General features: G+C 37.1%; 1 protein-coding gene across 1 annotated transcript; it reads right to left on the bottom strand.

Moving 5' to 3' along the window:
* Nucleotides 1–10,129: 10,129 nt before the first annotated feature.
* On the bottom strand, nt 10,130–20,544 carry LOC132547233 (solute carrier family 28 member 3-like). The gene is made up of 11 exons (XM_060210999.1): nt 20,444–20,544; nt 19,486–19,884; nt 17,928–18,072; nt 17,245–17,439; nt 16,674–16,835; nt 15,956–16,081; nt 15,604–15,734; nt 13,539–13,707; nt 12,875–13,138; nt 11,573–11,753; nt 10,130–10,152 (listed from the first exon to the last, which is right to left on the bottom strand). Exons 1-11 carry the CDS (start codon nt 20,542–20,544, stop codon nt 10,130–10,132), a joined length of 1,896 nt encoding a protein of 631 aa, XP_060066982.1.
* Between the last annotated feature and the right edge of the window lie 5,249 nt (nt 20,545–25,793).

The raw sequence follows: 25,793 nt of genomic DNA on the forward strand, positions 1-25,793 counted from the left end.
TACTTTTATCATGTTACGCAGATGACACGTAAAAACTATATTACTCTTCCCCCTGAGCTATTGTATACTCGTAACCTTCTGTTGAAATCTGATCAGTCGCTTTACATTAAAATATATATTTCTTTTTTTGGTGTTTAGGTTACATGACAAATCTACGTTACTATTCATGCTTACTAACAGGTGCACAGAAAGAGGTGTCTGTTCATATAAATTAACATTCACGGCGTCATATAATCTACCCTGCACTCCACGTTTTAGTTCATTTGAATAGTAGCACGGTTTAGAAAATACATATGTACTTCACGCTGTTTTAAAATTTTCTGAAATTTTATGAAAATTGCGGAATTTATTCCATTATTAAGGACCTCCATGTCTAGATTTTGACTTTTTTAAATGTTTTATTTTATTTTGTCAGTCGCCTCTTAGGCTCCAAAATTTGGAATCTTTACATCACTGACGAAACCGTTGTATGATGCAACGCAAATCATTATTTGACTCTAATTAGCATAGTAACACGGTTCAGAATATACAAATGTATGTGACGCTGTTCTAGAATTGTCTGCTATATGAAAATTGCGAACTTTATTCAATTATTAGAGCACCTCATTGTATAGATTTTGACCTTTTTTAAATATGTTTTTTTATTTTTGTCAGTCGCCTCTTCGGCTTCACAATTTGGGCTCTGTACATCACTGATGAAACTGCTTTATGATGCAGCGCTATTCATTGTTTGGTTCTACCGCACCTGCCTCTAAATTAATATTTTAATATGCTATCCACTTGTGTGTCAAAGGGAAGGGAACCTCATAGAAGCTGTACATACACTGTAAATGTCTGTATCCTTATCATTAATGATTAAAATACTGAATAATGATTAACCTGTATTTCTTGGTTGGAAAGATCGCATGGTGTATAGACTACAAAACATACAGAAACAACTTCGGCTTTATTCTATTTTTTTCTGTTCTGATTTTTTCTGTTGATTAAAAGTGTCAGTAGTATGTTGCACGGGACAGATATCACAGAAAATCCTCTTTAACTAAGAAGTGACATTGGAATTTGTCCCGTTTTCTGTAAAGGTCTCATTATATAATGACCCCTAAAATCTTTAACCTGACAAGTAATTTAAAATGGGTATACACATCCTGGGTTACGCAATATCGAGCTCGGTATGTTTTACACGACACTACATATTTTTCTTGCAAAAGCCAAATTATCGTTTTCATATACTGTTGGACCGATAGAATTCTTAATTTCAATTAATAGAATTTTCATCCTCTAAATTGTATAGATATCCAAAGTAACACGCCATACAGATAGAATTTCTGTTGGTTTTGGGGTAAATTAACATCGTAATCTGACACATCTGTAGGAATACTGTTTTAAAGTTTATTATGAATACCCAATACACACATGTTTGATGGAGGTATTTACTTATACTACTAATACAGGTATCTATCAACACCTCTAAATTTACAGTCGATCAAATGTATATAACATCAGTGACACGTATAAAGTATACCATTTTGGCATGACTGCAGGTCTGATTATTGTGATCATTTCCTGCTGAAGGGGTCGTTTGGGGGGCATTTGTAATGGTCCCCATTACAATTAGTACTTGTTAGTTTTAACTTTTGCTTAAAAAATATCCTAATTACATTTTAGGTCTAGGTTATTTTTAATCGGGGTTATATTTACCTGTCGCCATTGAAACAGACGTTTAAGAGTGCAGATAAATGATGGTTTAGTCAATATCACACAGCATCTCTGTGTGGTCAGGTCATGAGTGGTATTTTTGTTCACAAGATTACCACATAATAAATACTCATATTAAAAGCGCGGTACACTTGGATGGCTGTATAAAACCTGAGTAAGTAGCTTATTGCACCATGAAGTGGATATTTTTTCTGTTGAAATGAACGTCCGATAAATCATGTTAGTAGTGCACAGGTATAATTAATTACCCAATTAGTCGCTATATCATTAAAATCAGAAAGAAAAAATAATGCCTGTTATTCCATGTCTCTTTATGTAGGTTCAGTGGTTACGTCGTAATTAAGATACAAATATGTCAAATGTATATACAAATGTAGTATAACAGTATTTAGAAATAAAATGTGTCGATATTCCCATGGGGCTCTCACTGTTGAAGAACCTAAACGTACAAATTGTATTATAACGCGATCTTCACAGCTTTTTATCAGTCAAACACATGACATAAGTACGAAGGCCTATTAGTGTCACTTTGAAAAGCGAAAAAAAAACTTTTTTTCTCATTAAAAAACGTTAATTATCTGGTTATAACGCGTTAGTTATCTCGTTAAAACGCGTTAATTATCTTGTTAAAACGCGTTAGTTTTCTCGTTAAAACGCGATAGTTATCTCGTTCAAACGCGTTAGTTATCTCGTTAAAACGCGATAATTATCTCGTTAAAACGCGATAATTATCTCGTTAAAACGCGTTAATTATTTTTTGGTCCTGTCTTTAGGCTAGAAACTAGGTATTACATTTGAGAAGCAAACATATCAGTTAACAAGTTAATTTCTCCATCTTCTGACTCCCTTCATCCGATAGCTTCTTCACGAAAGAAATGTTTTTGTTTTCACATCTCTCAGATAGATAACTGTATAAATAACGCATTTTAACGGGATAACTAACGCGTTATAACGAGATAACTAACGCGTTTTAACGAGATAACTAACGCGTTTTAACGAGATAACTAACGCGTTATAACGAGATAATTAACGCGTTTTAACAAGAAAAAAAGTTTTTTTTTGTTTTTCAAAGTGACACTAATAGGCTTTCGTACATAAGCATTTGCATGAAAATGTTTTTGTTTTCAGTTTTACTATAAAAGTACAGCGATCGGCAATTGTAAACATTTAATTCTGATTCCAATTCGTGACGTATTCAGAATGATCGAGGCACATTTACACGAGGTCTATGTATCGTAAACTTCATCCGTGAGACATTTCTCCTTGTTTCGGCCATACGTAATCTGCTTCTGTTTTATGTACTGATTTACTCCTAGCCATTCTATGTATATTATAGTACAGACATATAAACCTAGTAATTCACATAGAATTCATGCGTCTCTGCTCATTCTCAATCATTCATATTAAATCAGATGAAACAAATAGAAATTCGCCGGATGGACTGTCTTCAAAAGTCTGTGAGCTCAACAGATGTATCTATACAACCCTTTGTAGAACAAGACACGATGAGACACCATCTACTGATACAGCGGGATCGTCAAATGAAACGAAACGTCCATGCTTATAACAAGCATCAGATATGCACCCGGGAAAGTTATTGTGTTGTAAATACGTACCTGTACTGACACTTTTCTTTGGCTATTGATAGTATTGTTACATCTCAGGTCTTCATATAAAGTGCCTGATAAGAGATGTGTATTACACATACATATGCATTGTACATGTACGTACTCGGGTAACTGACCCGTGAAACCGAACACTTTTTGGTGTCTTTTTCGTATCATTATTCAAATTCGGTCTGGTCAGCTTTACCTGACATTTCGGAGATGTATACTATTGAAATGATCCCTAAACGTATGATCTTTATGATTATACAAGAGACGGTTTCAGGTTTGTTGATAACTGATTGGCCTATTCACTTATGGATATGGAACAGTTAGAATCACGGCCATTGTTCTTTTCAGTCCTCCTACATTAAACTTGCTATACTCTTGACAGTTACACTTTATGTACATTTGTTAATGTTTGCGTCTCGGACCGTGCAGTCAGGCGTTCGTACTAAATACAAGATGTATATATGTATAAATATATATATGTCGGTAACAAGAGGGAAAAAACAGACTCTCTCTCTCTCTCTCTCTCTCTCTCTCCCTCCCTCCCTCCCTCCCTCCCTCTCTCTCTCTCTCTCTCTCTCTCTCTCTCTCTCTCTCTCTCTCCATATATATCACTCATAAAGTAAAGCGTGGCTGTAACTATTGTTCTTATAGCTAAATCTTTATATAGCATTCATGAAGCAGTTTTATTATTCATATCACTTCACATATGCAGCTATATCCACGGGTACCATGGGTTACGCCCCATCAGCATTTATTGAGTCGTAGGCACGAGAGGCCACAGGTAGAATAGGGCCAGTCACAGATTACCAGAGATGTGTTATATACGTCTCTGTTACTATTAATTAGAATTAAAATGAAATATCCCCTATATCGAAGAAAGTAATTTGTATTTCCTTGGCACTACAAAGCTCAATTCAGTTGACATTCTTAGTTGAAACAGACTATAACTTTAACATCAAAGGATTCCCTTTATAAACACCCTCCTTTCAAGTTGGCAGAGTTGGTGTTCGGGGAATGAGCCTTCATTATCATGCCAGTTCAGATAGGACGGACGGTGAGCGGGGGATGAAAAAAAATGCTTGCCGCCGAGGTGTGAAAGTTAACTGCCCTGGGGTATAAAGCAATTAGCACCTATGTCCAGGTATGCCCTGATGATGAGCCAAGTGCTACCTGGGCCATGCTGGGGTGACGTAGACAAACGTCTGAAATATGAGCTGTGCACAGATGATGGCAATATGGTGAGAACTTGAATAATTACTATGCGTTCACTATGCGCTATAAATAGTCATGGTGTATGATGACTTGTCAACTAAGAAGATCTTATTTGAGTTTCTCAGTATCTCCCTACATATTTATATAGGTATAAATGCAAATGTGTGTGCGCTTGACTATCAAAGTGGGATATGGAATAAATCTGGAAAGACAAAATATTCTGTATAACCTTGCACCGTACAACTAAGGATCACTTCGTCCGATAGTTATTGACGCGGAACTGACTATGCAAATTAGTTATGGAAATATGATTGAAAAACAATTGGAAAAAAACAAAGCAAACACACAGTAAAGCAATTATCCGTGACTTGTACATAATCATTTCCGTACACTTATTTTCTGAAAATCCAATTGAATACGCTTATATCTATTCTTGTCTCGTCCTGCCTCTTTAACATTCCCGAACGTATTGTAAAGCATTCTGAACAGATAAAAAAAATCAAGAATTAATGTCTCTGTTATAATCATGTGTGCATCGTACACCTCCTTAAAAATGATTGTACATGTAAGTATCAACGTCAACATAGTATAGACATTCTACACTTCTTCAATAATGCCCTCGTGATTCGTCATTATTGTTTTATTTACTGTAAGTGAATTGGTCAGTATATATTCACACCAATGGTTACAAATGTCAGTCGTAAACTGTACATATGACTTTGAAATTGAATTTTTAACAACAATTATATAATGTTTCATATAAGCTGTCCTTTTGTTACCTGGATTATTACCTGGGACCTACCTGTATCTCACAGCCTATCCTAACATGATTGAGATATTAAACTAAATGTATAAACTTTATTTGATGAAAAATACTGATTAATTAAGTTCGATTCCTTTCAGCACTTAAACATATATAAATAGATAAAATTATTATGTGTGATCATTTAGCGCTACACCTGAACATATTTCTTAAGTCATTATAATATGAAGAGAAAAGCACCTGCAGCCTTTAGACCAATAAATGAAGAAAAAACAAGAACAAACAGCCGAGGCATTAAAATAAAGTCCAGTGGTTGTTGATATTCACATACTGCGAACTATGTTTTGGTTATACCTTTGCCGGTATGTGGAAATGGCGTTCATATTTTATTATTCATTTCGTTAATTACATAAGAAATTCTTTATACAGAAGATATTAAACAAACTTTGATAAAAACAATATGATCATTCACTATATAAACAGCAGTCAGTCTTAATGATTTACCGATACACGTACAATGATGCCGTGTTTACCTGTACAGGACTGAAATTATGTGCCATTTTCACAGAACGAGCTTCAAAATATAACGTGTATTTAACGATATTTTTGAAACATTTCATTCGGTGATTTCATCGTTTACATTTTAGTTCGCAGGTTCAAGGATGTTCAAGAATAAAGTTCAAAGTTGAAGTATTATGATACATTAAGATATTGAGATATCAAGATGACATGTGTAAACATATACACAGCTTCAGTCACGATCATCGAGATTATTTATTGTCCGACCGAAAACCAGTTACCTCCCCTTAACTGCACGGGACAAGATATTGTACGCAAAATTTGTTTATGGTTGTTAACTTTTTTAAAATCAAAATAGCAAATATTTTTTTCTTCAGACTTATTTACCTATTTCTTGAATCCTCGCCTTTTAAAAAATGCATATGCGTTTTTGTCGGTTAGGCCGTTAAGCAACAACAATATTTTTATTTAAAATTTATTCCATACATAAGGTATAGTAGCAGTGTTTCTGTCCTTCAAACCTCTTCAGTTTGTAAACACCGGCAATCTTGGTAAAAATGATCACGCTTAAATATTGCTCAAAATGAGAGAACCCTTGGAAATTCGGATGATAGTCGTTTAATTGACTGTTACACAAAGAGACTATTTGCTTCGTGTAAGCATTCAGTTCACTTCGGTGGTACACTAATGAGAGATGAATACTTCGGCTGTGTACTAATGAGAGATGAATACTTCGGTGGTACATTAATGAGAGATGAATACTTCGGTGGTACACTAATGAGAGATGAATACTTCGGTGGTGTACTAATGAGAGATGAATACTTCGGTGGTACATTAATGAGAGATGAATACTTCGGTGGTACACTAATGAGAGATGAATACTTCGGTGGTGTACTAATGAGAGATGAATACTTCGGTGTTACACTAATGAGAGATGAATACACTAATGAGAGATGAATACTTCGGTAGTGTACTAATGAGAGATGAATACTTCGGTTGTGTACTAATGAGAGATGAATACTTCGGTGGTGTACTAATGAGAGATGAATACTTCGGTGGTACACTAATGAGAGATGAATACTTCGGTGGTACACTAATGACAGATGAATGCTTCGGTGTACTAATGAGAGATGAATACTTCGGTGGTGTACTAATGAGAGATGAATACTTCGGTGTTACACTAATGAGAGATGAATACTTCGGTGGTGTACTAATGAGAGATGAATACTTCGGTGGTGTACTAATGAGAGATGAATACTTCGGTGGTACACTAATGAGAGATGAATACTTCGGTGTTACACTAATGAGAGATGAATACTTCGGTGGTGTACTTATGAGAGATGAATACTTCGGTGGTGTACTTATGAGAGATGAATACTTCGGCGGTGTACTAATGAGAGATGAATACTTCGGTGGTGTACTAATGAGAGATGAATACTTCAGTGTTGTACTAGTGAGAGATGAATACTTCAGTGGTGTACTAATGAGAGATGAGTACTTCGTAGGTGTACTGTTAAAATGTATACGATGGTATAGAAACGTTAGAAGGTGATGTACCGTGCAAAAGTATTCTCTAGTTTACCAGTTTGAAAATAACAAAGTACGTGCATTTTATGTGATGTCTTGATGACTACGCCAAGTCCCCTTTATCAGACAAGATAATCATTGAACTGTATGGTGGTGTAGTGTTTATCATGACAATGTATCTATAATTTGATTGTGATGCCTTACATCATTTTCTACCTGAGTCTACAAAAGGATTATAATATACATTTTTATGGGTACCATCTCGTACCTATATACCTCAGTATATATACAATCCGCTATATTCACCAAAGACGCTAATATACATTTTTATAAACATGTATTAGTACTTTTATGTATAGGTACGCGTGTAAACGTATACAAAGCTTCAGTCGTGATCATCGAAATTATCTTGTCCTACCAAAACCAGTTGTCTCCCCTTAACCGTACAGACAATTTACTACACATCGCTAAAACTAATAAATGCGAAAAAAACTCAACACTTGGTCTCTGTTTACAAACAAAGTTATTTACTATAGCATCGTGTATAAAAGTATAATAAAATCAATATAAACTTACATATGACATTTAATATGATGGGGCGTATGTATACAAATGTACATGTACATATATTATTTCGTCAGAGTTCACAAACTTTCTCCCATATGTACCGACACCCATCCCACTTATACAATCAATGAGAATTCAAGTAAAATAAAATAAGAATGAAATCAATATCCTTTGGATCTAATAAAGAAAGAGCCCAAGTTGTCTAACTCGTAGGAAGCCCGCTGCGTTTAAAAATGCAAAATATATTATATTGATACATTCAATGTGACATATCTAAACGTGAATATATATATATAAGATAAAGCATGAATCGGGTTTATACATCATCTAAATACGTATAAAGTTGTTGATAAATGCAACTAGATTAGACAATGCCAACATAATACAATAATATTATTAAATGTACAGGTCATCTAACTAGCCTTGGTCTAGTGGATTTTCATTTTAGTCGAGCGGTAGAGTGTCCAGCTACAGGCCGAGGTGTCGTTAGTTCGAATCCCAGCAGTGGCAGGTGGTGTTTTTTTTTTTTTTTAATTATTCCTACTACAGTACAATTGATATGTACGTTTAACGCAAGCCCTCGAATATAACTGCATTATCCTTCAATCTCTGGTCACCTGTTGGAACTTAATTTCGGATTTATCTCTCCAATAGGAAATTATCTGAGTCTTTCCGTCATCCTTTTTTGGGTATTCGGGTCATTTTGTCACAATACTTGGGTTTATCCGCAAATATTTAGGTCATTTTGGAACACTAAAGATTATCTAGTCATCGGGGAAACTCCTTGTCGTAAAGTTAAATTCAAGTGTCATAAACTTCATTTAAACAAATAAAGATACAATATGCACACATGCATATGATTTACATAAAACACTACAAATCTATTGTTCACGTAAGAGACCAAGCAGCTAAATATTTTCACAAGCAACAGCCGTATAATCGGAGAAGTACGACTTTTTCATACATTTAAGCATCAATGATATTTAAGAGAAAAACTATCAAACATTTTGTTTGTTATCATCAATACGGGTTTTTAGATTGTGAAATATAAAAAATATGCCTGTTACAGCGCTCGTGCTGTGAAATGCTGGAAGATCTAACATTGTAGAGAGGGACCTCAGTCTAAGACGCTAGGCCTCCACGAAAGGCTTCTCTGAGACATCATAAGCATGCTCACTCAGTTATCATTGTACATTTTTTCTTTTGCAATTTAATATCATTTTATTGATGGGAATATATTTCTAAGAAAGTGTAATTTGTTTAAAAAAAATATTCTTCAGATATTTATATTTAGTGTATATGGACCCCACCCCCACCCCCACCCCCATCCCCACCCCCCACCCCACCCCCACCCCCCACCCCTACCCCCAAAAAAATAATAATGATAATAAATAAATAAATAAAAATAATCAGTTGTTGTTGGCCCTCACAATTATTATGGTTAAATGTTTAGGGAATTCAATTATTTCATAATTATGACTAATTTTACACCTAAATGACATATGACGTGACCTATTTAGTGACGTAACTATGATGTAATATGTCAATATAGACATACTTCTTTAAGAAGCGTGCCGTAACTACGTTTACACACGAATTATCTCATTTGATGCGTGTCAATGTGGTAATAAATCTTATTAACTCGGCATTTCTAATGAAAATAAAAATGGAAAGAAGCGATTTGGTGTCTTTGGTGAAAGTATTTGTTGGAATAGAGACAACTTTAGAAAACTCGACACATTTAAATACCATATCACAAAATGTACTTAGTGTCTGTCCTGGATGTTATCACGTGACATGATCGCACGACGACGTCTCCATACACAACGCATTCGACTGTCAGAGTTACTGCCCTTTGTCAGTACATAGCGATAAACTTGACGACCGACGAGGGCCGAGAATTAACGGTCTAAGGAACAGCATTGCTCTATTGATCCTGGTCATTTGGCTGTGTAATATTTAATTCTCTTTTCTATGTACGTTTATAGAGACCTATTGACCTACATGTAGTTGCGAATGGTCAATGAGGCGTTAATTTCTGAGAGTAAATGAAGGGACAGTGCCCCAAGCAGGGTACGGTCAAGGACTGGATGTTTAACTGCTTTTATCATGTGTTCAGCCATGCATTGAATTTGTCGTTTAAACCCCCGATGTCTATCTTTGGCCTCGTACAGTTTTGCTATCATTCTACGGTCAGTAAACCTCGTCCTCAGTAGTCTTTGTACAACAATCCTGCAATAAACAAACGTACAAGATAAACATGATCTCTAGGGATGTAACTGTTTTTGTTTTTTGTTATTTTTTTTAATTTTTGTTCAGCCATTTTCTAACCTAGACCTTATATATGATTGATTTCTAATTTGTTTTCAGTCTCGTGTGAGTGAACATGTACCTCCCTCCGCGTTCTTTGAAACAAAATTCTGATTTCCTGTTATAAGACATTTCCCGATTTTCTCTGTAGCATTTATGCTTAGTGTATCTAATATGAAATGTGGTTTTAAAAATATGTCGGTATTTCTTTATTCTGTAGAGCTAACATCGCAAAACTTGTATAATGAATTAGTAGTTAGGCTGAACGTCTTAAAAGGACGCGTTGTCTAGAATTAATTATAAGGGGCCCAAGGGTGTGTATAGAGCGTTAGACTCGGGTGGTTGTGTAACACAACTGTGTCATTATCTTATCCCGTAATCTATGTCAACATTTATTACATCATGAAATGGACATTTCGAACTGAAATGAACATCTGATAAATAGAAAACAACATACAGGTATAATTTGATAATATTGGTGTTACTTAATGATTTTGCTAGGTCAATGGCCGGCAAGTTTATACACTAGGTGTGAAAACTGTCTGGTTAAACCGCAGACATGGCATGACTTTATTAAAGCCAGACACTAATTTGTACAAAGTATTAAACGTTCCGATACACTTTGAGAATATGGTATTAGAGATTATTTAACAGACTTTTCGCTACAATAATGCACAGTAAGTGAACGTTAAAGCTGATTTTTCAATATTCAAATCTATGTCTTGCGATATTTTTGTATGCTATCTACTGATATTAATTTTTCGTGATTTTTTTCTGTAACGGTCTCGTGGTCAATATATGAACTCTATAATGTATTTGTGTTTGATGTTCATTTAATGATTTACAGCCTGGTCAACACGCGACATTTCCACAATAATCCTTCTGTTTTCCTCCTCCCAAAAGCATTTTAAACGTTTTAACACTGAAACCCCATCCATGTAATATTGTCGTTTCATAAACAACACTTGAAGTATAAATTATATTTTATCATCAATTTCAAATTCATTGTACATCGGAATTCTGCACTGCAGTAGTTATTAAGCAAAGTTTTCATTTCTTGCCTACACGGAGTATGTATATCAGAAAAAATAAAGAAAACAAACTCATTAACATATGTATATGTTTATAAGTTTGTTTTATTCATATATATAAATAGTGTGTGTGTGTGTGTGTGTGTGTGTGTGTGTGCGTGCGTGCGTGCGTGCGTGCCGTGTGGTTGCGACAATCCCTTTCCGGTAAAGCGAAATTCTAAAGATCTCACTTGCGATCAGAAGCATACGTGAAAGTGAGCTTAGATTTTATTTTTCCGTTATGATCATATCTGTTATGTTTTTAGACTTACCGGCGATACAGGCAGTAAGGAAACACGCTACTGTCCCAGAAATCATGGCACGGACTACCATCCGGGCAAGGTCTCTTTTTCGTGTCGGCGCCAACGCGCCCATAGCGCCCAGAAGTATACCGATGGAGCCAAAGTTGGAAAAGCCACATAAGGCATAAGTGGCGATAACTTCTGATTTGTCCTACAAAATAAAAACATTTTTGTGCATGTGTTTACTATGCAGAATGTTCTGAACAATACAATTGTTAATATTAGTTTAAAGATTGAAGATGAGACTGTTTTAAACTTAAGAGTGATTTTTTCTGAGGAACGTAAAGGAAAAAAGGAAAAAAGTAGATGTTAATACGACATTTGGAGTCTAGTGACACATCGAACTGAAGATATCTAACTTTGATTTATTGTTAAATTCCTTTATTAGGTATACAGGGATCATGCCTATCTTTGTTATCTGTTAAATAAAACTTCTAATGTGTCTGTATTAGGATGACTTCCCAAATATATCACTTGAAGAACGTTGCTTTTACATGTACAGCCTAGATATCACATCGCCTAGTAGTCCGTCAATTCGCCCTTCTGATATATTTGTGTATCTGTCATTAGTGTAATACATACTAGAGTGTTTATATTGATAACTCGATAGTCAGGAGTATGTTGATTATACATGTATTTATACATAATGTACCAAATAATAAAGTTACCAGATTTAGGCAAATAATATACAAGGAGACGGAACTCCAAAGAAAATATATTGGAGTTCCAGGTTCTACAGAAACAACATATTGACAAAACCTTGGAAATGGGGTAAGCGATTGATCTGTTTATATTTACTATATACATGACACAGCTTTAAGGAAATTTAATATGGCCACTGATTTTTACGGCTATTAAGTAACAGAGTAGCTTGGAATATCTTCATTTTACATGGTGGATGTCCTCCATGAAGAAGACTACGTATACTCTATCAGAACATCTGGTCGTATTCGCCTTGTTCTTGCGAGGAATCTCCAAATAATTATGTTTAGAAACTTAAATAGTTGTTTGTAAATAAATAAATAAATAAATAAATAAATAAATAAAAACATATTAAGTAAATTGTCTTTTTAGTCCCAATCAGTATATTCTAATGATTCGTTATATACAATCAGACTTAACACGTTGATCATTATAAAATTCTACTGACATACCACTTGTTTCTAGATATACAAATGTACATGTTGACCTGTACATGCGTACCGCGATGATCCGTTACTCTTATATAATACCTTCAGAGATGACCCCTGTTCCCAGATTAATAATACCTACCGAGATGATCCCTCCCACTAACTGCTGGCCGGTGTTGTTGAGAATGACGTTGCCGTTGTCCCAGTACCAGTGCGCCGTGTCGTTGTAGAAGGCGGTATAGTTAGCCAGAGAGTTACCATTACTAATAATACCGGCCAGTTTCTGGTAGGCGATAAACTCGTTAGTAAATGTCTTGATACCAATCAGCTCTGCCACCTTACGGCAGTCGGAAACATCTGTTCCCATAAAGAAGGCGATCGGGAAGAACAGGTAGGAACAGATGAACTAAATAAAATGTAGAAAAAATGTTTATGTTTTCAAAGTATTTATATATATATATTCCTTACTGCAAATCAATGAAAACATTAGCATAATAAGACTGAAGTATGATATATTGTCATTCAACTTAAGTTTATTAAAGGTCCCTGGTTTATCGCGTAAAGTTTATTTTCTCATTCACTCCTTACACCGGCATACCTCTAGTCTGACGTCCAACGAACCAACGATCGCAAATGTAAACACACCTCTAGAAATCATTTATCTTATGTTGTTCACATAATAAGTTTTAAATGTAAACCTCGCAATGATATGATCTTATCCGTCAAGTCATCATATTTTTTTTTCAAAAGCTCGTCCAGATTGGCGTTCAGTGTCAGGTCTTTCCAGCCAATTTCATGTATCTTACCTCAAGAGTAAAGCCGTCAATCCCTGCTCTTTCTCCACACCAGACAAGAGTTGCGTTGACGAAGTTAAGTAAGGACAGAAAGGCGATGATGTTGACGGCGATGGCAGCCACCAGTTTGATGGCGGCTGAAGCACCGGCTGTGGCTGCCTCTATAATGTTCCTCTCCTTGCTGTTAAACAAGATGATGTATTACAAAATTAGTGAAATGAAAATCTAATGAAAGTAAACTGATTGTTTTGTAGAGTAAAAAAACGTAACCAGTCATCAACAGACATTAATGCACGAAATTCAATGAGAAAACATTATACTTCCTGAAATCGTTTGGATAATATGGGCATATTAAACGGACATTCGTTAGACAACTGTGCATGTTTTGTATCATTGGTTTGATTTACCGGCATGTAACGTTTCAAGTCCTTGGAATAGTTGCAGGGTTCAGAACATACAGGTACACATGCACTTAAGTCTCTTCTAAAGTTGTCTGATGCGAGTATGAAATTAAAAATTATGATGAATCTGAATCATGGGCTAGCGCATCACCCCGTCTACATTTTGTTATTTCTCTCGATCACTTTGATCTTTCCGCAGTCACCTCATTGGTTTGAAATTTAGGCCCTTATCATCACTGACGAGTCCTAGAAGGACGAAAGTATAATGCAATTTAATTTATTGTTTAACCACTGTATTTTATCTAAATTAGCATTTAAAGCTGCTATTCACGTGTGTGTCAATTATACAACCTTTGATTTGTTTTTTATATTACCTAACGTCCTATAAACTTCTATAGTAATCTAAATCCTATCCAAAGGAATGAGATGGCTCATGTACTTCACGCATGCTTTTTTAGTGTTTATCGTCTTGCGATAATGCGGAACTGATGCCGAACTTATAGTGCTAACACATTGAAGTATACTGCCGAAAGGCCCCAACAGAACACTATAACCAATCACAACATATGACAAGAGACAACCGGAAGAAGCAGATACCATTTTCAATGGCTCTAGTGTTTAGGCCAAGGAAAAAACCCAAAAGCTTCATCTAAGGTGAGGATTCCAAATTTAGTCGATTCTCTTGAATCATGCCATAATGATATCAGTTACAGTCCGTGTGCCCTATTGACAGAATTACATTTTCTTGCATCAATTATGAAAACGTCATATTCTAACATTCACAAACTCATAAAATATTTCATTACGTTTCACCAATAATGAGTGCCCATTTTCATTTCTCCCTTAGCAATAAAATTTATGAATTCATATAATACTCCACGATGTTTCACCAATAATAAGTACCAATTTTCATTTCTCCTTACAAATGATATATGTATTCCAATTCTCGATAAGTCGTTTTGACTTCATGCTTGGATGTTCCTTTTTTCAGAATATTTTTCCATTGAGTTTCAAAAAGCTAGCTATAACATTAACAGTGATACATTTCAGTACCTGTCTGATCTCCGATTCGTAAGTCGATATTGTGCCGTCGATATCTAGATAGCATGTATAACAAGGGTTTTATATTCACTTTCCATCAGATATTAGTGTTGACAAACGTCTCCCATTGCAGTATTGTATTTTTGTACGGGACCGGTCGTTCTTCAGTATGAGATTGGGATTATTATACGAGGGTAGATTATAATATAATGTTCTTCATTCTGAAAATAGTATTTGTCAATTATTCATTCGAATAGTAGCACGGTTTAGAATATACACAATCACGTGACGCTGTTCTAAAATTATCTGATATATGAAAATTACGAAATTTCTTTGATTATGGGACTTCTGCACCTCCCTTCATAGAGTTTGATTTTTCTTCCGATCACATTGGAATTTCCTTAGTCACCTTCTAAGACTTCACACTTTAGGCCCTTATCATCACTGACGAGTCTTAGAAGGACAGAAGGACAGTTGTATGATGTAGTCTAATTCATTGTTTGGCTTCACTGCATCTTATTCTAAATGATTAAAATGTTATATTCACTTGTATGTCTTTTGTACAATCTTCAATAGATTAACTTCTTTCGTTAAAGGATTGCTATGGTACACGTCATTGCGTTAAGTGCACTCACGCTTTCTCCATTTTGCTGAAGTCTTTGCTGGTTGACTTGCTCACCTCCACTTCAGGATAGGCCAATTTGGAAATGGCTAGAGCGGCTGGAGCCGACATGACGGATGCAGATATAAGATGGTTTGCGGGAACCTGTGGAAGGAGACGTCAATTACTACATACCACATTCCGGGTTGATCTGAACGGGATAATCTCTCTGTGTTTGACTGATCAACTAAGGAGATCCTGTCTTATTATTATCATATCCTTACCAGGCCGTGAAGAAAGAAAACATAAATGAAACAAATGAGCAAAGAAATAACACATATTGCAACAAGCTTTTAACTCAAATGAGATCACAGTATGAAACATACCCCAAAACTGACGTACGCTCCCAGAACACTTCCAGCTATTGTGGCAAATCCTCCAGTCATCACAGCGTGCAATTCTGAGGAAGTCATATCCTTTAGGAATGGACTAATCATCAGAGGCGCTTCTGTCTGTAAGGACAAAGAAATTAATACACAATTAAAGACTCTTCGAAATTCTTGGCACACATTTTTTAACGTGGTTGACCGTTTATCTTAACAATTAAAACGTTTAGGTTCCAGAACCTTTTCTTTTCTATAAAAAAAAGCAGCATGGTCCGGCTTCCTTCATTATTTGGTTCTACTGCATCTAATTCGAATTGTGCATCTTTTGTACAATCTAAGATACTGTAGGTGGCAGACGCTGTTGGTGGACTTTTGGTCCTCGACGCCATCCACATTCTAATTCAATTGAACAGTGGCACGGTTCAGAATAAACACGTGAATTGAAGTTGTTATCAGTTATATGATAATTACGAAATTTAGTTAATTATGGTGGCTTGTGAAACTCTTCACCTAGATTTTGACTTCTCTCTCGATTACTTCAGATTTTCCTTAATCGCCTCCTAGGTTTCAAAACTCCGTTCCTTAGCACCACCGACGAGTGTTAGCAGGACGAAATAGCTTTACGATGCAGTCTTCTTCGTCGGCTCTACCGTATCTTAATTTGTATTAAAAGGGGTATTCACGTGTAAAATCATTAAGATGGAAAAAGACGACTTACCATACCGACAAATATGTTTCCCGCGGCGTTAAGAGATTCTGCCGGGGTAGTTCCCATGCTAAATGCAAGCATACGCCCCAGTACTTTCACGATAAACTGCATGACTCCCAGGTAGTACAGGATACTGATGATTGTGTAGAAGAATATGACAATTGGAAGCACCTGTGAATCAATTATTCGGTCAATGTAACAACTTAAGATCCTTAAATTAAGTTATCGACAACTATAAAATTCACGTATCCTTTTAAAAGTTTTGACGGATACTTGTATCGTACAAAATCACGAAAAGATCCTACTTCATCGATAAAACCCGTCATGTGAATGTTAATTAAAATAATAAAACAGTTTCCAATTCCATCATGAGGACAAACATAATGTTTTGGTAATCCAAAATGAGCATGTGTTCGGAACATCTATAATGTACCACATATTTAAAAAACAATTACCGGTAAGGATATGGAAATCAGTATGGTGTAACCAGGTAAACCTGATTGGAATACTATAAGTTCTTCATAATATTTATATAACAACAGCCTTTTACAACAAAATTTCTAAATGTGAGTTTATATACCGTAAAGGCGAATATGTGTGCGCTGATTAATGGGTTTGAGAACATGAAGATTGCGCCGGCGTCTGAGTGTTGAAGGAACTCCCCAACGCGATCCCCCAAGTACTTGAAGACCTGGAATCCCCATTCCTGACGTAGGATGATGAGTGCGAGGATGTATTGTAGGGCAAATCCCCAGAATACGGTGTGCCACTTCACCTGTGAAAGACAAAAACACGAATAAAAGGAATCTGTAATGTGTGATAGATGTGGACTATGTAGACTTGTCGGCCATGTGTAGAAATTATTTACAATATTTTTCAAAAAATGTCCGATTTTCCGAATCCATCAACTTTCATAATTGTATGAATGGTTATTTGCTACATCCAATATACTTTATTGCCTAACGGAAGTGAAGACATAGGTATAAACTGTACAAGGTTGATAATATTTCCAGGATAAAGACGTTTCCTGGACTTATACTGAACCATTCCCTTTGAATACAATTACTACATAGTTTTATTGTAGTTTCATCGCTTCTCATTTTTACAAAACGTAAAGAATTTTTATCTTCAAATAAAACCTTATCTTTTAACAAATAAATCCCTATCTAGGCATTGGTCTAATGACACTTTCTCGAACTAAATCATTATCGTCGATTGCTATATTGTGAACACGAGATTGTTTATAAAATGGGAGGCTCTCACCTTGCCAGGACTTATAGAGAAAATGAAGAAGATGATGATATAGATGGTCTGCCCGGCAACTGCGATGAGATTTTCTGGATGGTCGATTGCCACGTCAACGATAATATAAACAGCGATGATGATAAACACGATGACCTTCAGCAATCTGAAAACGACGTAGAACATTATTTCTTACTTTCAAAAATTGTACAACAGGGACACACAAATGTAAATCAACTTATAATGGAAGTTAAGAATGGCATAGATTACAGTAGAGCTAAATAATGGATTTAACTGCAAGAGTAATGATGAACATTTTGTGAGTAAAAACGTGTCGATGGCTGAAACTGTGACTATCGTAACTAATCTCGAAGAAAAAAGAATGTAATTTTCGCGAGCACAATGAAGTGAACTCGGGTATTGGTGTATCTATTTTTCCCCTTTTGTTTCAATGTATCTATTTCCGTGTTTCTGTTTTATTCTCGAAAATAGTACAAACATAGGATATCTCGAAAATAACTCTTATTAAAATACACCAACATCAACTACTGAAGGAAATATATCGTGATATGTTGTGGTGTTTTATCAAGGACATCAGTAAATCATCAGCGTCTCGCAGTCCCAACAGTCAATAGTATTATATAGCATGTAGAGCGGACGGCAAGTGTCAATAAACGGAACACGGGTATCTCTTTCACCAAACCAGGTAATTATGTCACGACTGTGTGAATTTCTGTAACACCGACACTTGTTAGACTCTGGATCTCGGTGTAGTCACGGCGTCCATATTTCACTCACTCATTACCCGAAACGTTGTCACAACCTTACTAATTTAACATTATTAAACTCAATTTATAAGTTCTAGAAAATAAGAAGATCAATTAATTTCATATGTATCTATTTTATGCATCTATCAGATTGGAGACATAAATCGTTAGATTGATATGAATATCATACCGAGACTATCAACTGAATTAGCAACACGTAACAAACAACGTGATTATGACATCATATACATGGATGTAGATACAAATCACCATAAGTTGCCAAAATTAAGACACTGGAATTTATTGTATGTGTATCAGAATAATTATAGAAAGATGAGATATACCATAAGTATGCAAATTTATCCACAGACACTCACATGTAATTTTCAGGTATCAAATGCGTACACATGACTTTAGCAGAATACATGTATGTTACGTCACGAATCTATGCAGCAACATGTCTGTGAATCACGAAGCATATTATACATTATACCAAGTGGAAAAGTCGGTCAATCTTGAACAATACATGTATATAAAACCAAGACAAAATTTGGAGCCCCATGCATGACTTGATACCATCGGTCTTTTTGTAACATTCAGCAAGTGGATGTACCGAGCTCTAACTACATATCAACAGACAGAAGGGGCTGTGCCGTCTCTTACCTTCCTTAATAAAAAAAAAACTTTTAAGAGTGGAAATGATTTCCTTGAAAACTCATTTGAGCATTCCCTATCAGATACCAACTTACATGTACATGTCCCTTTTATCCAGTCAACAACACATCTTTTTACTACTGTTCGGCTATACTTACATTGACAAAATCGCGATGGAACGTTGTCCCGTCTTAGATGTCACGCATGGTTTTATAGTCCTATTCCATAAGCTACGTCTTTGCTTTTTTGTCCATCCTAAGACCAACAGTGAAAATGCCAGCAGAACCCCGAATACTGTACACACCAACAGCCGAATTGATCCCTCGTCACCAAACCGGAAGTACATACAATACCCGAAGTAGGCAAAATATAGGCAGACGATTACAACGATTATACATCGTCTGATCAGGACCCAATGTGACGACAAACCGCCAACTATGCTTTTCTGTGTGTTATACACACATAAAGAGCAGTGATCAGTCGGCGGATCGTCATCATGATTCATGACGTCATCTTTATCTCCAGAACGACCATTTTGAAGTGTAACTGCCACATCACTCGAATGTCGAATCTTCGAAAGAAGAAACAGTATTTATTTTTCACTGCTATATTTTTCTAAAACTAGAATTAAAATATGACATTGAAAATATTATAATCTGATGCTGATTTGTAAACACTTGACCTCTTGATACTCTGCATGTGAACACAAAAAACAGCACGTGCTTGAAATATCCACATCGTAATGTTAATTAAGCAACATGATTCAAATGAGTTCTACAAGTTGTGTATACCCGTATCTATTTCCATCAACATATCCTACAACCATGTAGCTATATACATGTACCCGTAATGAATCCATATTTGTTTTCTTTAAGACAACCAACACACATGTATTTGTTTTCGTTGAGGCATTGAAGAAATAAGACATACCTTTATTTGGTTTCATCAAGTGATTATATTTATCACGTTGATAGAATCGCTTCTATTTCTTATGTTTTATTATAAAAAAACTGTTTCTAGCCCTGTATTGCAACTGTTTGTTATCGTCTTGTGTAAAGGGAATTAATTTTGTTTCCCGTAAATCATGAAATATATTTAATTTATCTAGAGTATAACACCGGTTGACCTGTACTCACCTCGTCCTGGTCGTTTGGAATATACCCTTTGTTTGTCTGACCGGGTTGGGTGACATGATAAGCTTGTAGTTCTATTGGCATTCTGTAATTAAAACACAATAGTCACTTTGACAACCATATTCTAAACAGGTGAATTTTGTCAACTACCCAATACTTAATGTTCTTTCAAAATTATTCATTTTAACCAAAGGGCTTGTATCATTGCTCGGGTCAATTTTGGTATTTATCACATCTTTTCACAGTTCGAAAACTTTTTAGGTCCCTGCCATTCACTAACGAGTCCTAAAAGTATGAAATAGTGATATGACAAAGTTCTATCCCTTATTCTGCATAAACATTATTTGTCTTGAATTTAGGGTGCTATTAATATCTAAATGCCCTTCACAACCATTCAGAATCCTTGTAGACAAGACGAATAATTCTGGCTTGATAGCTTAGAGATTCCTATAATTAAAAAATGGGTGTTTTTAAACCGTGGATAAAAAAGTGTGGTTTTTTAAAAACTCGAAAAGTCTTTGGGCAATTACATTGTTTGCAGTTCGCTGTATTAAAGGATTCAAGTCCTTTTTGTTTGTCCAATTCGTCACAGGAAAAGAAATCACAGAACACTGAAATAAATTGATCACTTCCCACAGAAAGATTCCAGCTGATACCTCTGATTTTGAGGTAAGGCTATCAATATTGAATCGGAAGTTAAATAATTTGTGCTGCATTCTAACTTTATTTTGTAGACAGAATTCGCATTAAAACAAATTGATCCTGAGCCTAAAATGAAGGCATTGTTACTGTTTTAAGACGGAATTGTCAAATAAATTGAGTAACAGACGAGCCTATATAAAGTATCTATAGGGATGGTATTATAACTTCTCGACGGAAGAGTCCATTATTTTTCTATCTATAAAATGAAACTTGATAAAAACTCTGTGTAGTAAAGTACTTAATAGTTATCCCATTAAACTATCAAAAAGAAACTCCGGCTTAATTCCATCAATTGTCAATATTAAATACGAATTCATGTTTTATTCGAAACTTAAGTAGATAACAGAATGCAGGGCAGTTCAGATTTATTTACCAAGTGCATATTTGTATTCCGCGGAAATGATATTACAGGGACACACATCCTCACCACCATCACATATACACTGATGTATTATAGGAACACACACCCTCACCACCATCACATACACACTGATGTATTACAGGGACACACACCCTCACCACCATCGCATACACACTGATGTATTACACGGACACACACCCTCACCACCATCACATACACACTGATGTATTACAGGCACACACACCCTCACCATCACATACACACTGATGTATTACAGGGACACACACCCTCACCACCATCACATACACACTGATGTATTACATGGACACACACCCTCACCACCATCACATACACACTGATGTATTACACGGACACACACCCTCACCACCATCACATACACACTGATGTATTACAGGGACACACACCCTCACCATCACATACACACTGATGTATTACAGGGACACACACACATCACATACACACTGATCACAGGGACACACACTCACCATCACATACACACTGATGTATTACAGGGACACACACCCTCACCACCATCACATACACACTGATGTATTACAGGGACACACACCCTCACCACCATCACATACACACTGATGTATTACAGGGACACACACCCTCACCACCATCACATACACACTGATGTATTACAGGGACACACACCCTCACCACCATCACATACACACTGATGTATTACGCGGACACACACCCTCACCACCATCACCTACACACTGATGTATTACAGGGACACACACCCTCACCACCATCACATACACACTGATGTATTACAGGGACACACACCCTCACCACCATCACATACACACTGATGTATTACACGGACACACACCCTCACCACCATCACATACACACTGATGTATTACAGGGACACACACCCTCACCACCATCACATACACACTGATGTATTACACGGACACACACACCACCATCACATACACACTGATGTATTACAGGGACACACACCCTCACCATCACATACACACTGATGTATTACAGGGACACACACCCTCACCACCATCACATACACACTGATGTATTACAGGGACACACACCCTCACCACCATCACATACACACTGATGTATTACAGGGACACACACACCCATATACACACATACCATATACACACTGATGTATACAGGACACACACATACACACTGATGTATTACATGGACACACACCCTCACCACCATCACATACACACTGATGTATTACACGGACACACACCCTCACCACCATCACATACACACTGATGTATTACAGGGACACACACATCACCATCATCAAACTGCTGTATTACAGGGACACACACCCTCACCATCACATACACACTGATGTATTACAGGGACACACACCCTCACCACCATCACATACACACTGATGTATTACAGGGACACACACCCTCACCACCATCACATACACACTGATGTATTACACGGACACACACCCTCACCACCATCACATACACACTGATGTATTACAGGGACACACACCCTCACCACCATCACATACACACTGATGTATTACAGGGACACACACATCACCATCATCACACTGATGTATTACAGGAACACACACACTCACCACCATCACATACACACTGATGTATTAAGAGGACACACACCCACACCTCCTCGCATACACACTGATGTATTACAGGGACACACACCCTCACCACCATCACATACACACTGATGTATTACAGGGACACACATCCTCACCACCATCACATACACACTGATGTATTACAGGGACACACCCTCACCACCATCACATACACACTGATGTATTCCAGGGACACACACCCTCACCACCATCACATACACACTGATGTATTACAGGGACACACACCCTCACCACCATCACATACACACTGATGTATTACAGGGACACACACCTTCACCACCATCGAATACATACTGATGTATTACAGGGACACACACATCATCATCATCAAACTGCTGTATTACAGGGACACACACCCTCACCATCATCACATACACACTGATGTATTACACGGACACACACCCTCACCACCATCACATACACACTGATGTATTACAGGGACACACACCCTCACCACCATCACATACACACTGATGTATTACACGGACACACACCCTCACCACCATCACATACACACTGATGTATTACAGGGACACACACCCTCACCACCATCACATACACACTGATGTATTACAGGGACACACACCCTCACCATCACATACACACTGATGTATTACAGGGACACATACCCTCACCACCATCACATACACACACCACCATCACATACACACTGATGTACTACAGGGACACACACCTTCACCATCACATACACACTGATGTATTACAGGGACACATACCCTCACCACCATCACATACACACTGATGTATTACACGGACACACACCCTCACCACCATCTCATACACACTGATGTATTACAGAGACACACACCCTCACCACCATCACATACACACTGATGTATTACAGGGACACACACCCTCATCACCACATACACACTGATGTATTACAGGGACACACACCCTCACCACCATCACATACACACTGATGTATTACAGGGACACACACCCTCACCACCATCACATACACACTGATGTATTACAGGGACACACACCCTCACCACCATCACATACACACTGATGTATTACACGGACACACACCCTCACCACCATCACATACACACTGATGTATTACAGGGACACACACCCTCACCACTATCGCATACACACTGATGTATTCCAGGGACACACACCCTCACCACCATCACATACACACTGATGACACACACCCTCACCACCATCACATACACACTGATGTATTACAGGGACACACACCCTCACCACCATCACATACACACTGATGTATTACAGGGACACACACCCTCACCACCATCACATACACACTGATGTATTACAGGGACACACACCCTCACCACCATCACATACACACTGATGTATTACAGGGACACACACCCTCACCACCATCACATACACACTGATGTATTACACGGACACACACCCTCACCACCATCACATACACACTGATGTATTACAGGGACACACACCCTCACCACCATCACATACACACTGATGTATTACAGGGACACACACACACATACACACTCACGGACACACATCACATACACACTGATGTATTACAGGGACACACACCCTCACCACCATCACATACACACTGATGTATTACAGGGACAGACACCCTCACCACCATCACATACACACTGATGTATTACAGGACACACACACACCATCACATACACACCACACATCACATACACACTGATGTATTACAGGGACACATACCCTCACCACCATCACATACACACTGATGTCTTAGAGGGACAAACACCCTCACTAAAATAACATACACACTGATGTATTACAGGGACACACACCCTCACCACCATCACATACACACTGATGTATTACAGGGACACACACCCTCACCACCATCACATACACACTGATGTATTACAGGGACACACACCCTCACCACCATCACATACACACTGATGTATTACAGAGACACACACATCACCACCATCACATACACACTGATGTATTACACGGACACACACCCTCACCACCATCACATACACACTGATGTATTACACGGACACACACCCTCACCACCATCATATACACACTTATGTATTACAGGGAGACACACACCCTCACCACCATCTCATACACACTGATGTATTACAGGGACACACACCCTCACCACCATCACATACACACTGATGTATTACAGGGACACACACCCTCACCACCATCATATACACACTTATGTATTACAGGGACACACACATTTACAACAATCACATACACACTGATGTATTACAGGGACACACACCCTAATCACCATCATATACACACTTATGTATTACAGGGACACACATCCTCACCACCATCACATACACACTGATGTATGACAGGGACCCACTTACCATCAGATACACAGTGGTGGTAAACAGGGGCAGACATTCACCATCACATTAACACACTGATATACATTACCAACTTTGCAGGCTTACACACAACTATATATCATATACGCACTCCAACAAAGACAATATAAGTATGGTAATAATACAATTATTAATACGCCATCTTAAATGGTTACAACATTTACATGAATTTTAATGTAAGACGTTTACATGCATTCATGGGAATTATACCTATATACAAATTACA

Source organism: Ylistrum balloti, unplaced genomic scaffold (assembly GCF_031769215.1).
Source record: "Ylistrum balloti isolate Yb309-2 unplaced genomic scaffold, AGI_CSIRO_Ybal_v1 Utg369938, whole genome shotgun sequence".
In the NCBI taxonomy this organism is placed as follows: domain Eukaryota; kingdom Metazoa; phylum Mollusca; class Bivalvia; order Pectinida; family Pectinidae; genus Ylistrum; species Ylistrum balloti.